The sequence below is a fragment of the Notolepis coatsorum genome (assembly GCF_963971535.1).
Source record: "Notolepis coatsorum genome assembly, chromosome: 4".
NCBI classification, from domain to species: Eukaryota; Metazoa; Chordata; class Actinopteri; order Aulopiformes; family Paralepididae; genus Notolepis; species Notolepis coatsorum.
In genome coordinates, this window is record NC_140168.1 from 99,191,218 (window position 1) to 99,206,388 (window position 15,171).

General features: G+C 46.0%; 1 protein-coding gene across 1 annotated transcript in view; it reads right to left on the reverse strand.

Annotated features, from left to right (window-relative positions):
• Positions 1-223: 223 nt before the first annotated feature.
• LOC311226626 (solute carrier family 45 member 4-like) overlaps positions 224-15,171 on the reverse strand; it is a gene marked incomplete at both ends in the record, with an annotated part of 30,013 nt that continues 15,065 nt past the window's right edge. The window contains 4 exons of the mRNA XM_084312044.1: positions 224-345; positions 5,529-5,628; positions 6,122-6,283; positions 6,609-6,868. Of these exons, the coding sequence (XP_084168170.1) occupies positions 224-345; positions 5,529-5,628; positions 6,122-6,283; positions 6,609-6,868 (644 nt within the window). The remainder of the gene's footprint in view (positions 346-5,528; positions 5,629-6,121; positions 6,284-6,608; positions 6,869-15,171) is intronic.

Here is a 15,171-nt window from a genome sequence, read left to right on the forward strand (position 1 = left end):
TGTTATCGACTTTGAAATCCTATTGTTTGTTTCTAAGGTTTTATTAAATCATTTCCCCCCGCTATCCATCTCCACTAGGTTCCTCTGGTCTTCTGCACAGAGGTTCCTGGCTGTCTCCAGGTCTAGGTTCAAATCTATGGGTGATGGAGCCTTTGCTGTTACGGCCCTGGTTTTGTGGAACAGATATCAGATATCGCATAACATCCTATGTGTGGAATCAGAATCAGAGGGTTTGTGGGGTTTTCAGGTTGGCATCATACTGACCAATAGAGAAGCCCAACGTTCCCAGGATGTAGATGGTCTTTATACTCAGGTTGAAATTATCCAGATACTTCTGCAAGAGAGCTGGAACGAGAGAGAGAGAGAGAGAGAGAGAGAGAGAGAGAGAGAGAGAGAGAGAGAGAGAGTTAGTAAAAAATTATCAGCAGGCTTTGTTACAGGGAGTTATTGTACAGTATGTACAGACGTGTGGAGCTACCCTGGCCGCGTCAACATTTTAGGCAACCAACTTGCATTCAGCGTTTCTCTGATTGGCCACGTGACCGCGGCAGCGCGAGAGAGCGGCAGTGCGGAAATAGGCTGCATTCTATTGCCATGCTCTGCGACAAACCCTAACCTTAACCAACTCCGAAAGAATGCCTAAACTTAACCCTAACCTTAACCAACTCCGAAAGAATGCCTAAACTTAACCGGCGAAAGAATGCATGTTAAAAAATAAATTAAAAAAATTGAAGTGATTCGAACTTGTCACCAACGCACCGCAGGCTCCACAGCAAGGCGGCGAACGAGTTGAGCTAACCGTCTATGTTAAAAGAGGGGGGGCGTGGCTAGGCGCAAGTTGGTTGCCTAAAGTAATGAAGCACCCTGGCCACCGGGGGCAGCACTGAGCCAACTGTTTACTGTCAGATGCCTGTTTACTGTCAGATGCCATTTTTGCCAGTACCACAGGCATTGTTTACATAATTTAAAGACTTAATAATAATGATAATAATAATCACCTCACATCACAGCCTTTCAGAATCAGAATCAGGATCAAAATCAGAATCAGAAAGGTCTTTATTGCCAAGTAAGTTTGCACATACAAGGAATTTGTTTGGGTCGTTTAACAGACAATTAATCATGAAATAAAATAAAATGTAATGGAATATATACACTAAATTAAAATAAAAGTAAAATATAATATAATATGGGACAGGGCTGTACAACTGTGCAGGATGTAGTAGAGTATATACACTAAATGAGAATAAAGATACAGTGGAACAGAATATGTGTGTGTTGGGGGGGAGGTAGAGCAGTCGTCTGGTAATCCGGAGGTTCCTGGTTTGATTCCCGCTCCTCCTGGGGAGTGTGTCGAAGTGTCCTTGAGCAAGACACTTAACCCCCCCTCTGCTGTCGGTGTGTGAATGTGAGGAACAAATTGTAAAGCGCTTTGGATGCAGCCATTTACCATTTATGTAGCAGGGCTGTGCAATTGTGCAGTATTGTGCAAAAAGTATGAATAGTGTCATGTTCGGATGCTCACAGTTTTGAGTGTATATACAAATTATAGTCCAGGAAGGGTGTGTAACACAGTGGGGGGTGTCAGTGAGGGTTCCGAGCCTTGTTGATGAGGCTCACTGCAGAGGAAGCTGTTCTTGTTGATGAGGCTCAGTGCAGAGGAAGCTGTTCTTGTTGATGAGGCTCACTGCAGAGGAAGCTGTTCTTGTTGATGAGGCTCACTGCAGAGGAAGCTGTTCTTGTTGATGAGGCTCACTGCAGAGAGGTAGAAGCTGTTCTTGTTGATGAGGCTCACTGCAGAGGAAGCTGTTCTTGTTGATGAGGCTCACTGCAGAGGGGTAGAAGCTGTTCTTGTTGATGAGGCTCACTGCAGAGGGGTATAAGCTGTTCTTGTTGACGAGGCTCACTGCAGAGGAAGCTGTTCTTGTTGATGAGGCTCACTGCAGAGGGGTATAAGCTGTTCTTGTTGATGAGGCTCACTGCAGAGGGGTATAAGCTGTTCTTGTTGATGAGGCTCACTGCAGAGGGGTAGAAGCTGTTCTTGTTGATGAGGCTCACTGCAGAGGGGTAGAAGCTGTTCTTGTTGATGAGGCTCACTGCAGAGGGGTAGAAGCTGTTCTTGTTGATGAGGCTCACTGCAGAGGGGTATAAGCTGTTCTTGTTGATGGGGCTCACTGCAGAGGAAGCTGTTCTTGTTGATGAGGCTCACTGCAGAGGGGTATAAGCTGTTCTTGTTGATGAGGCTCACTGCAGAGGAAGCTGTTCTTGTTGATGAGGCTCACTGCAGAGGGGTAGAAGCTGTTCTTGTTGATGAGGCTCACTGCAGAGGGGTAGAAGCTGTTCTTGTTGATGAGGCTCACTGCAGAGGGGTATAAGCTGTTCTTGTTGATGAGGCTCACTGCAGAGGAAGCTGTTCTTGTTGATGAGGCTCACTGCAGAGGGGTAGAAGCTGTTCTTGTGGCGTGAGGTTTTGGCCCTGATGGACCGCAGCCTCCTGCCGGAGGGGAGTGTCTCAAACAGATTGTGACGAGGGTGGTACTGTAGGGGTCGGCCACAATCTTACCTGCACGCTTCAGGGTCCTAGAGAGGCGTACAGGTCCTGGAGAGATTGCAGCCGATCACCTTCTCAGCAGAGTGGATGACACGCTGCAGCCTGCCTTGGTCCTTGGCCGTGGCTGCAGCGTACCATACTGTGATGGAGGAGGTGAGGATGGACTTGATGATGGCTGTGTAGAAGTGCACCATCATCGTCTTTGGCAGGTTGAATTTCTTCAAAACATCCTCTGCTGTGCTTTTGTAATGTTCAGCGCCCACTTGAGGTCATAGGAGATTCTCTTTGAGACTAAATACTTAGAAGTATTATATTTGTAATATGGGTTCAGAGGTGTAATATACGAGTATTACATTTGTAATAATGTGTTCAGAGGTGTCATAGACTAGTATTATATTTGTAATATGGGTTCAGAGGTATATACTAGTATTATATTTGTAATATGGGTTCAGAGGTGTAATATACTAGTATTACATTTGTAATATGTGTTCAGAGGTGTCATAGACTAGTATTCCTTTTGTATTATGGGTTCAGAGGTGTCATAGACTAGTATTATATTTGTAATATGGGTTCAGAGGTGTAATATACTAGTATTACATTTGTAATATGTGTTCAGAGGTGTCATAGACTAGTATTATATTTGTAATATGGGTTCAGAGGTGTATACTAGTATTATATTTGTAATATGGGTTCAGAGGTGTAATATACTAGTATTACATTTGTAATATGTGTTCAGAGGTGTCATAGACTAGTATTATATTTATAATATGGGTTCAGAGGTGTATACTAGTATTATATTTGTAATATGGGTTCAGAGGTGTAATATACTAGTATTACATTTGTAATATGTGTTCAGAGGTGTCATAGACTAGTATTATATTTGTAATATGTGTCCAGAGGTGGAATAGAATAATATGTGGCCGCGACCAGCGATTGTGACCACATGGCTCCATCGTTATTTTCCAGATTTTTTAAAGTGACTGTGAAAGTACAGAACATTCAAGATTCAAGATTCAAGAGTTTATTCATCACATAGATACCAGGGCATACAGTGAAATGTGGTTGGCCATGCCCGTTACGATTGTGCAATAAAAGTATGCACAATCTTCGCGGAGCAAAACCGACGGCGACTGACCTGGGCCGCACCATCTTTCAAATAAGCATAAGCTTTTCAAATGACAGCATAGTGTCATTCACTGTCAAAGATGGGGGGAAAAACTGAATAATAATAATAATAATTTATATTCTCCTTTGGTTCATTACAATTTAATCAAGCATAGTAACAGAAACAATATTTCCGACACTGGAAATACACTCCCCGGGGTCCAGAGATGCCCCTAGTTACCAAGAACATGCTAATTGACCTTGTAGAAGTGGAGCAATCTTCTATTTACTTAGGTATGTACTTTTAGGTGAATTTTCTGAAAATATTGCTAGGGCTTAACAGGTTAAGGAACTGGGAGGATTAGTGCGGCTGGGTAGCGCAGTGGACTAAGCACTCGCCTACCACCGCAGAGACTCTGGGATGTAATCCAGCTGTCAGCGGTACCTCCGGCTTGGTCGGTCGTCCCTACTAACACAATTGGCAGTGTTAGCGGGTGGAAAGCCGGTGGGGTCTGTGTCCTGGTCGTTGTAAACTGCGACTCCTACTGGTCGGCCGGGGCGCCTGTTCAGCAGGGAGGGGATCTGGGGGAGATAGTGTGATCCTCCGCACGCGTTACGTTCCCCGAGTGAAACTCCTCGCTGTCAGGTGTAAAGAAGCGGCTGGCGACTCCACATGTATCGGAGGAGGCGTGTGGTAGTTCTACACCCTCCCCAGGACGACAATGTGCGCAACGACCAGGAAGGGAATTGGCATAACGACTAAATTGGGATGGGTGAAAAAATACAGAAAAAGATAAATAGAATAAAAAACTAAACTGGGAGGATTAACCCCTTGGATCAAATCTGAGGTATTGGGGTTATCATAGATTCAGAACTGAACTTCAACTCCCATATAAACAAAGTGACCAAAACATAATTATTTTATCTCAGAAACATAGGTACGACCATTTTTGCACTGCAAAAAATTTGCACATTACTCATTTTCTTTGGAACTGTACATAGCCATCTTTGTTATTTCAAATTTATATAGTATAATATCTACATCCTGATCTGCACTGCACACTTTTAGAACTGTATATAGTAATCTTATTTTATTATTAAGAATCTATCTTATTACTAAGAAAGAAGCTGCTATGGTCGAGGGACCACAATAAATAGAATTTCACTGTTCTTGCTGTAAATTACTGTAATAAGTGACAATAAAGGAATCTGAATCTGAATTTATAAATCAAAACAATGCTGAGAAGATAATTCATGCATTCATGTATCTGTAATGTCCAATGGTTCACAGAGTCGACATTATGTTCCTAATGTTCAGTGAGTTGGTAATGTTTAGTTCTGACCTACAGAGGGCGCTCTATGTTTTACTCCTCAAGAGCAAGACACTCTTGTTATCTTGTCATTGGGATACAGAGAAGCAGCGGGAGAGTTCGCTTTGTGCTAGTTCTAGCCATGACAGCAGGAATGTATCTGTAAGCTTGGAAATGTTCCGTAAACAGTCAAACTGGAATCAATGTGTTGGATCCTTCATTTCAAAACGTTACACTGGCGACGAGGATTAAAAGTAATATTTTTGTATAACCATGGCTGCTGCATTACCATCGTTCCCTGCCTTTGATACAAGTGACGACCAGCTCATCTATCCGGTGGGAAAAGTGGCTACAGCGTTTTGAAAACTTTCATCATTGCTTTGGATGTCAAGGATGAAACAAGACGTTGTGCAATGCTTCTACATTATGCAGGGGAATGTGTACAGGATATTTTTGATACACTGTCTGACACAGGGGATCAGTGTGTGTGTGTGTGTGTGTGTGTGTGTGTGTGTGTGTGTGTGTGTGTGTGTGTGTGTGTGTGTGTGTGTGTGTGTGTGTGTTACCTGAGCAGGTAGCAGCAGTCATGGCATAGATGACCAAACCCCAACATCCCATCTGGACCCCACGGTGATAATTATCTAATGCTGTAGAGTTTATAGGAGCCTGGGGGGGGGGGGGGGAGAGAGGGGCGGGAGAGAGAGAGAGAGACAATGAATTCCTTTTACTTCATCTCACTGTATGTGTGTGTGTGTGAGAAAGAGAGAGAGAGAGAGAGAGAGAGAGAGAGAGAGAGAGAGAGAGAGACAGAGAGAGAGGGGGGGGAGACAGACAGAGAGAGACACAGAGAGAGAGAGACAGATAGAGAGACAGACAGACAGACAGACAGACAGACAGACAGACAGACAGACAGACAGACAGACAGACAGACAGACAGACAGACAGACAGACAGACAGACAGACAGACAGACAGACAGACAGACAGACAGACAGATGAAATTAATTCCTTTTACTTCATCTCACTGTATGTGTGTGAGAGAGAGAGAGAGAGAGAGAGAGAGAGAGAGAGAGAGAGAGAGAGAGAGAGAGAGAGAGAGAGAGAGAGAGAGAAGAGAGAGAGAGAGAGAGAGAGAGAGAGAGAGAGAGAGAGATATCTCACAGTTGGATCTCCATGGTAGATAACTTGACCCATGAAGTCAGTGTAGAAAACAGCCTCAGCGATGATGGAGAACCAGGTCAACAGGTGACAAACACACAGACGTAACAACTCAGGAGGCATCTTCAGCATGGACATCCACAGCAGGCGCACCGTTGTCTCTGTCTGGAGACACAGAGACAGAGAGACACAGAGAGAGAGAGAGAGAAACAGACAGACAGACAGAAAGAGACAGAGAGAGAGGGGGGGGGGGCAGAAAAGAGGGAGAGAGCAATTATTATTTTTACAATATATATTATCTCTCTCTATCAATTCAATTTAATTCAAATAGGCTTTATTGACATGGAATATCAAAGTACGTATTGCAGAAGCAAGTTTAAAAGCAATAATAACATATACAAGTAATAAAAAATAGTACAACATTACTACAATGCAGCTATCTATCTATCTATCTATCTATATATCTATCCATCCATCCATCCATCCTGACCTCCCCCTCTTCGCTCTCCGTGTCTCCGCTGCTGGAGTTGGTGTTCCCGCTCTGGTGTCTGTATCTGCGCGGCCGGCCGCGCCGCGTCTCCAGCTCGTACAGGTCGTTCATGCTCCTGGAGGGCTTGATGAGCAGCGCGGCGTTGGCCCTGCGGTAGCGGTAGCGGTGGCTGCCCACCCGGCCGTAGTAGGAGAAGGTACAGGACGGCTGCCGGTAGAACATGCGGTGCCGTCGGCGTACGGGGGCTCCGGCACTGGCAGCTGAGAGGAGTGCAGATGAAACAGATCATTAGCATAATTATGTAACTTGGACTTCAAGTGTTGTGAAGTGACTGTGGACGTTAGCGGTACTGCACGTTAAACTCACTCCCCATTAACACAATCCCACCCGACCACGGAGATCTCTGTGTTTCGATTCCACCCGTTGTGGACAGAAGCACGGATATATCCGTGGCAAGTTGTTTTGGCTTTTATTCCATTTTAATAACCTATTCAAGGTCGCCGAGCTGCACTGCAGATGTACCCTACTCTTTGAATTCGAGAAAGTGCAATACCGGCCAGATCCTCTTAGGGGCGCTATCGTGATAATAGAGTGTTCCCTGTGGCAGAAGTTCCTTTTTTTCTTTTGGATCTCTAATGTAGTTTTCTACTCATCTGAAGCGATAGCTATTGTCTTTTCCACTGAATACCTTTTGGAGCGCGGATTTCACTATGCAATAAGGGGATTTATCATCAGTCAATGGACATATCGATCTACCAGATGGCGATCGATAACGGGGAAATGCTCGGGGGGATCCAACCGGCTCATGGTAAGATCTTTTTCACGTAAAGTACAACCCGATCGGGCATTGTTTTGATAGCCATCCAGGCGATCGGCCTATGTGGCTACTTAGACGAACACGGTTATTGGTAATCAATAATAAGAAACAACGTCCCCCGCCCCCCCCCCCCCCTTTCATGCATACATGCTTGAGGATCGTGCCGATCATATGCAGTTTGAGTTTTAACTGTAGCCCTATATCTAGCCTTCCAGGAAATATACTAGACCAAATCCTGTATAACGCTTATATTCACGGCGCTATAAAATGAGAACGTATTGATGAATTCTTTTTTTCTTTAAGCCATTTTGAAGGGACGGTTTATGGACTCAATTGACAATGAGAATGGACAGATAGCAATACTATAAAGTATAGATTTAGCTCTACAAACAGCCCCACGTCTGTTTACATTTGCTGGTCCTCTAGAGATTTATTAGACTCAACCCAATGGCCCCGAATGTGTTAAAAGGCATACAGACACGTTACCAAGAAGTGAATTCACCTCTTGGTACAGTGGTCTGCGATGTTGCCCACGGTGCGGGAGACCGGGGTTCGAGACTCGCTCAGGGCAAGCCAATTCGAACCGGCTACACATGCTAGCCGCCATGTTAACCCTAACACTAATGGAACAGATTGTTAGCACAGTAGCCGCCATGCTAACCCTAACCCAAGTTCTGTTTCGTAATGGATCTCGCTCAGCATCACACTTGCACTGTACTTCACTTCGTGCACGAGCACTGAATACAAAATTCCACCATGTACCTTTACATCCCAACATTCGTCTGGCCACACCCCCATCCGCTTACCTTCATAAGCAGGTGTGTGGTCACCTACTCGCCTCCTTCTTCGCTTTCACCACAAGGAAGTGCCTTCGGTAGATCCCCACTTGACGAGGTTGTTAGTAGAAGAAAGTTGGAAAACAAGAGATACGTTGACATCATATCTTTATTTTCTCTCTCACTATTTTCGAGAAAATACGGCGATATTGTCTTCGTTACTGGAGTGTCTGGAAGATGATGATCATTCTACACCTCCACCGTTTTTTCGTATTAGGAGCTCACGCCGCTGACCAGGGGCGGATTTAGGATTATAGGAGATCCGGGGCTTAGCCCAGATAGGTGCCCCCCCCCTTTTTTTTTGAATTTAATTAACCTGTACGTGCAATTTCCTGCAATATAGAGCCTTCAATCTTGACCAATAAAGCTGCTCTTTTCACTATAAAACTCAGTTAACCATAACGTAGTTATGGTTAGATTTATATATTGGGGGGGGATATATCATATTTTTCATATGATCAAAAAGTGGTGGAGCAAGAGCATACCTTTGCTCCCCCAAGTTCAATAGTGGGAGAGCAGAGATGCTCCGAATGCTCTTATGGCCAGGCGTCTATGATTCACTGATACAAAGTAAAATAGTGCAGTGCAATAAAATAGTTAGTAAAATAGAATAAAATAATGCAATAGTGCATTGCAATAAAATAGTTATCATCGTATTTTTTCGGGAGGCCGGTAAGGAGTGCATTACAGTAGTCGAGTTGGCTTGAGATAAAGGCATGCATAGACGCCTACGTATAAGAGCAGGCGAAGCGGGTGCTCTACCAGTATTGAACTTGGTGGAGCAAACTTGTCTCTTTGCTCCCTCACTTTTTGATCATTGATATATCCCCCCCCCAATATATAAATATTATCTAACCATAACTACGTAATTTCAATCAAATTAATAATACGCAATGACACTTAATAGCAAGTTTTTAAGTTTCCAAAGATTGTGTGACCCCCCACTTTAATGGTTTGATCCAGTGCCCACGGGCCACGGTTCGTCGGCATGACGTATACGACATGTTGGGGGAGGCGGCTTTTTCGAAAGCCCTTGAAAAATTCAGGCTGGATATTGGATAACATTGTGAGGATTATTAATTTCTTCTGCGTTTACATCAAAATGGAGCAAATCATCACGTAAGTCGAACACTGTGACTGTATACTAAATGCGCAAACAGATTGAAACTGAATATTTCTCGTATGGTGAGCCTCGGCGCTGCACCGAGTGAATCCAGAGATACGGGATGGTGCGCAGGCGCTGTGATCACCCAACGGCGGAAATAATGCCGCTTTGAGCAGTTTATAAAAAAATATTACAAATATTTATTAGCAACGCCGAGCTTTCAAACCATCCCGTATCTCTGTGCGAACCCCTCGTGCAACTGTGAGCACCTTTTGTAATGTCTCTGTGATACTTGTATAACGAACGGTTCGGCCAGAACTAGTCCTTCATGGTAAATTTAGGTTGGTTTCCCATTGAGGAGCAAGTGACTGTGGATTCACTCGGTGCTGAGCACAGTCACGAAAGTATGGACCCTGATGTAAACAAGACAAACGTCTTTCTCTGGTCTGCATCCCCTTAACAATTGTGTGTATTGAGCCGTACTGTATTGTACCCATTCTGCAATCTGTTAAATAAAGTTTTCATTCATTCATTCATTCAGCCGCCGCGCTCACTGGGGCTATTGATAGCGTCAATTAGTTGTTGTTGTTGTTGTTGGTGCTGCGGATGAGAACGGGGCCGGAGGGGCTTTGGGAGGATGGGAAAGTTATTATTATTATTATTATTATAATAGTAATTGGCTATCATACGTGCCTAGCTAGCGTTAGCTAAAAGAGCCCTCGCAGTGAAGTTATTATTATTATAGCTATCATACTGCAATATAAACTGAGTTTTATAGTGAAAAGAGCAGCTTTATTTTGGTCAAGATTGAAGGCTCTATATTGCAGGAAATTGCACATACAGGTGTTCATTAAATGTAAAAAAAAAGAAAAAAAGAAAGAACAAGAAAGAAAGGTAAAAAAAAAAAAATCTTGCACCCCCACTTTCAACTATAACTAGGCGGCCATGAAGGCATGGATCTGGTTTTCAGCGTCCTTTTGATTTATAAATGGCCGTACTTTAGCTATGTTTCTAAGGTGGAAGAATTAAGTTTTTGTCAACTTGTTGATTGTGATTTAAAGCTTAGGTCTGAGTCTACCATGACACCAAGACTTAACTCACTCAAATACAGTTAGCAGCTGGATAGACCACAGATGGAAATTAGCTTCTGCTAAATCTGGTGCAAACATATTTTCATGTAACAATGATGAATTGTCAAAAAAAAAAAAAAATAGATTCGGGGCTTTTCAGAAAACATTTGGGGCTTGAGCCCAAGTAGCCACCCCCTAGCCCCGCCCCTGCCGCTGACATGCTTCCCAACTACAATCCTCCTTGCTGCGGCTGGATGGGGTAAGACCCTCCAGCAACACAGCTGGACTGTAGGACGCACCGACTGTTGTGAGAAGTGGTGGGTTCCAGGTTGGGTAGGTACTGTTTTGATTGCAAGCTCTGGTTGTTGTTGATGCTATGGGGGTTAGCTAACAATTTACGAAACGCCGCCCCAGGCTAGGGTCCTCTGCTCGGCTTAAAACGGTGGTCGGAGGATCTTGGCCTGATGCCCATGATGGCTAATCTAGTGGCCCGCGCTAGGTTCTGGTGATCCCAGGATTCTAGAGCGGATGCTTCTCTGTCCCGTGTAGGCCCCATCTTTCATATACAAATGAAAGTTTACCCTAACGAGGAAATGTGGGCATAAGATCTTCTTTATCGGAAGTTCCATGCTCAAAGGGCCCCATGTGTGTCTGGATCACCGTTGAAACTGTGTTCTGACATCTCTTTTTCTTTTCCCTGTTAGGGAAGGGATTGGGACAGCGGCCTCTCTGAAGTGTAGCTTGTTATGTCATTGTATGCAGTTCAGGTGATAGCTGTTAGCTTGCATGCTAGTTATGGACTACTGCCAGTCAGCTGTTAGCCGCGCAGCTGTTAGCTGCGGCGTTAGCTCGCTGTGTTTACCAGGCTGGTATACGTTAGCTTGTTGCTATCAGCCGATCGGCTGTTAGCTTAATGCTACACTGTTGAACGTTCTGAGACTATAACATGCTTTAAACACTCTGACTACGACGTCATCTTTGACAGAGGATGTTAGTCGAACCTACCGGGAGCCCGGCCGGCGGGGACTGCGTCAACAAGGAGAACCGTAGCGGCGGGGTGGAGCAGCGACGCTGCCCGTGTCGTCAACACAGGAATGCTGTGTTTACCATCGGTGCCCTGTTAGCCAGACTGCAGTTCGCTTGGTCTGCGCTAACGGTAGGAAAGGTCACGACCAGACCTTAAAATGCGTCTTCTTCCTTCCCTTCTAATGTTTTGTAATAACGATGTTTTCCAAAACGGGTGTTGCTGCAATACATTTAGGATATGACGCGAGTTGTGTGTGAATTGTCTTGTAACTGGTATTAGCTTCTCCATGCAAATCGGGTTTTTTGTTACATATGTAAAAATGATCTGGTTTGTTGTGTTGAGAAACATCATGTGTGTTCATGTACCGTGTACTCACAACTAAGGGGGTTATTTAACCTATAAAGCTATGCTTAGTGACATATGAGTGAAGAATGAATTATTTTCTCAGCCTGTAATGACAATGAACAGTGTGTTCACATATTAACAGGTTTACCTGTTCAACTGGCCGTATAAAGGGTAAGGTAGGAGGGGTGTTCCCCCCGGTTCCCTGGGGACTTCCCCACCCTCCTCTCAGACATGTTGTTTACAATATATTGTGTCACCATGTTGTGGAGATACGATGTAACCCTTAGCTTAGTTGCTGGGGTTGTGCTAAACCACTTGAGAAACGATATTTTCCTAAAGAAAAGATTGTTTGGTCACTTTTCGTGTGTGCTTAGCAAGGCCTGTGGCCGATACTAATCGAGAATTATGTATTCTCTCATTATGAAAAACGGCATTCCTCTGTAGAGTGTAATTGCCATTTTTTGTGGTGATAAAGGGTTGTGTGTGTCTTGTGATCTACAACTGGGTTAGGTTGGCCACAGAAGCACATGTGTAAGTCTGGTACCGGGGCTCTTAAGGGGGCCCTCTCTATTCTGTGTTTTTTCCTTAGTAAAAATCAGATAGCAGGTTAGCACATGAGCTGTGTGAAGCTGTTAGACACTTCATGTAGCTGACTATGACTGTGTCATGCTCTTTTTTGTCATCACATCGTATCATGGGTGTGGGGTCGTAAAGGGGTGAACTGGTAATCCTTTCCTCCCCTTTTGATGGGCAGGGGTTACAACCTCCTGTCCTTCAAGGTTCCTGTCACGTTGCTGTTCGGCACGTTACAGGGTAAGAGGGGGGGGGGGGGGGGGGTTTCCTGGTCCCACGCCCTGGAAAATTGGGCGTGTGCACCGCAGAAATTCCCCCGCCATAGAGTACGTCACTGTGCGCGTCTCTGTTGGTAAGGCTTCCGTGAGCTGTTCGGGTCCATATGATGGATCTTTTTCAGGGAGTGGTCAGGGCTCCTCCTCACGAAGCTCCTACTCGGGCCTTCTGTGAGTTAGGACTCTCCTTCCCTGTGAGGGAGCCTCCTCAGAGTTCAGAGCCTCCTCCTCAGATTGTCAAGGTGAGTAGAACTTCAAAAAGGAGTCCTGCTCTATTGTGTGTGTATTCGATTCAATTCGATTATTGAGTGTGTATTGGTTCAGTGCCTCCTCCTCGGAGAGCCCTAACCCAAAATATTACATGGCTCAATGTTGCAATATATTCTTTTCAATCTATACAGCTCGCGTGGGAAGTCTCTCTGGGGATTTCCGTCTCCTCCCTATGGGAGGGTGGTGGGATGTAAAAATGTAAACAATTTTTACCCTCAGCGGCGTCACGAGGGATTCATGTCAGTCTGTGTTCTTTCTTTTTTGAATAAAAAGAGGAAGGTACATGAAGCACGACGGCTCCGTGTCGTTCTCCCAGGCGACTTGGAGGAACAATGTTTGGTGTCTTGCTAGACTATCCATTGATGTGTTTGGGTCTCGACGCATACATAGTGCTGGCTCAGGTGTGTTTCTGTGACAGAATCACACAGGGGCTAAGTGCGCCTTGGTTGCTTGTTAAAACAGCGTTTTTATAGGGCAACTGGGATGGAGTTTTGTCTCTTCCGAGCGCCAGTTTACTAGGTAGTCTCGATGAATTCTCGTTCATATCTGGGGGATGTTAACGGAATAGATCTGAACATAGGTAGAGGGGTCTCACGCCCTTGGGGTGGGCCACTGAGCACGGTCTAAATGGGGACCGTCTGGGTGGCGCCCTCTTTTCATGTTTTAGATCGACACGCATACCTACCCCCTCTCCTGGAGTGGGCATGTCGGCGTGGTTAGGACACAGGACTGGTCTGGTCACGCTGGTCCAGGTCAGTTAACCCGTTGTCCGCCGGGGATGCAGATCTGCTGTTCTGGTACCCTGAGGGACTTGTGCTTTTTTCGGGGGGGAAAATGCCAGGTCGGTCCGGGTGTCACAGGGTTAGGCGCTATGGAGACCCTTTGTTGGGTACATGTTGTACTCTGCACTATCGTAATGGCTTACGGCCATGCCAACCTGTACACGCCCGATCTCGTTCGATCTCGGACGCTACGCAGGTTCGGTCCTGGTTAGTACTTGGTTGGGAGACCGCCTGGGAATACCAAGTGCGGTGTGCTTAGGGCTGATTCTCCATTCTTTTCGCTCCTCTCTCAAGCGTGGCGAAGAGGGGGCTGTTGGCGTGGTCTTGGACCTCCTCTGGTAACCCTGTGCTTCCCGTGCCGCCGGGCCCGGTCCGAAGTAAAGTTTTGTTGATACCGTAGGCCTGGGATAACCCTTTTTTGGAAACTGAAACACTTGTACTGCGGTATAGCCAGTGTATGCCCGCAGGTGTGTTTTGGAGTTTTTTCTTGAGGGGTTATAGGAACAACCACCGCATATGGTAACGACAGGGTGGTTGGTTCCCTGGTGTGTTGGAGCAGAGTCAACTCCCGGGTTACCCGGTTGAGTGAGCCCCTGCACGTTCATGACGTCTGCCAATCATGTCAGCCTTCTCTGCCTCAACCCCTCTGGGTGGTTTTTTTTTAATGGAGGCTTTGTCATGCAACAACGCCAGCATACGCCCCTTCCGCCGGGGGGGCTGTTTTCAGCTGACTCCTTTGGCGCCTGTCTCGTCCGCAGTGCTCCAGGCTCAGGTTACAGCCTGTTGCCTGGTTTCCCCGGTGCGCTGCCTGCTTCCGTTGGTTAACCTTTTTTGTGTGATTACGGCCATGCTGACTGCCTGTTCTGCAGGGTCAGTGTGCCAGGCGGTGTGCTATTGGGGGGAAAGGGCCCGCTCTTGGAGGGGCCTTATCCGAATACGTTGGCGATGTGGGGGGCGGTGTCACTAAGTGACCACCTGGTGGGGTCTTGATGCCTGGCGTCATTGACCTCTCCGGGCCCCCGTTTTTCAGGGGATCCAGTCCCTTCAGTGGGTCTGGGTCTTCCTTCGCGCTCCGCTGATACGGCCTTGCCACGGGGTTGGGTTTGCTCTTGACCCCGTGATTTCTGGGGGCAGTAACAAGGTTGTTCCTTCCGTTCGTTCCCGGGTGGCATGCGGGTTGTGCGTGTGTGTAGTCGTGGGGTCAAGCCACGGTCTGCTCACCCTGTGCGTTGAGTTGCTTGAGTGCCTCTTCGCACGGTCGGATCCGTCTCCCTCCCGTAAGCCTCCAATAGGGAGGGTATCCTCCATTAGGGAGGGTCGGGGGGGGCTCGGTCCTCCCCGATCTGATGGTTGTGGGGGGCCTCAGCGGGGTACATTTGTCGGGCTATGGCTCTCGCTCAGCCTCCCTTGTGCAAGTGTGATGCTGAGCGAGATCCATTACGAAACAGAACATTAGGTTATAA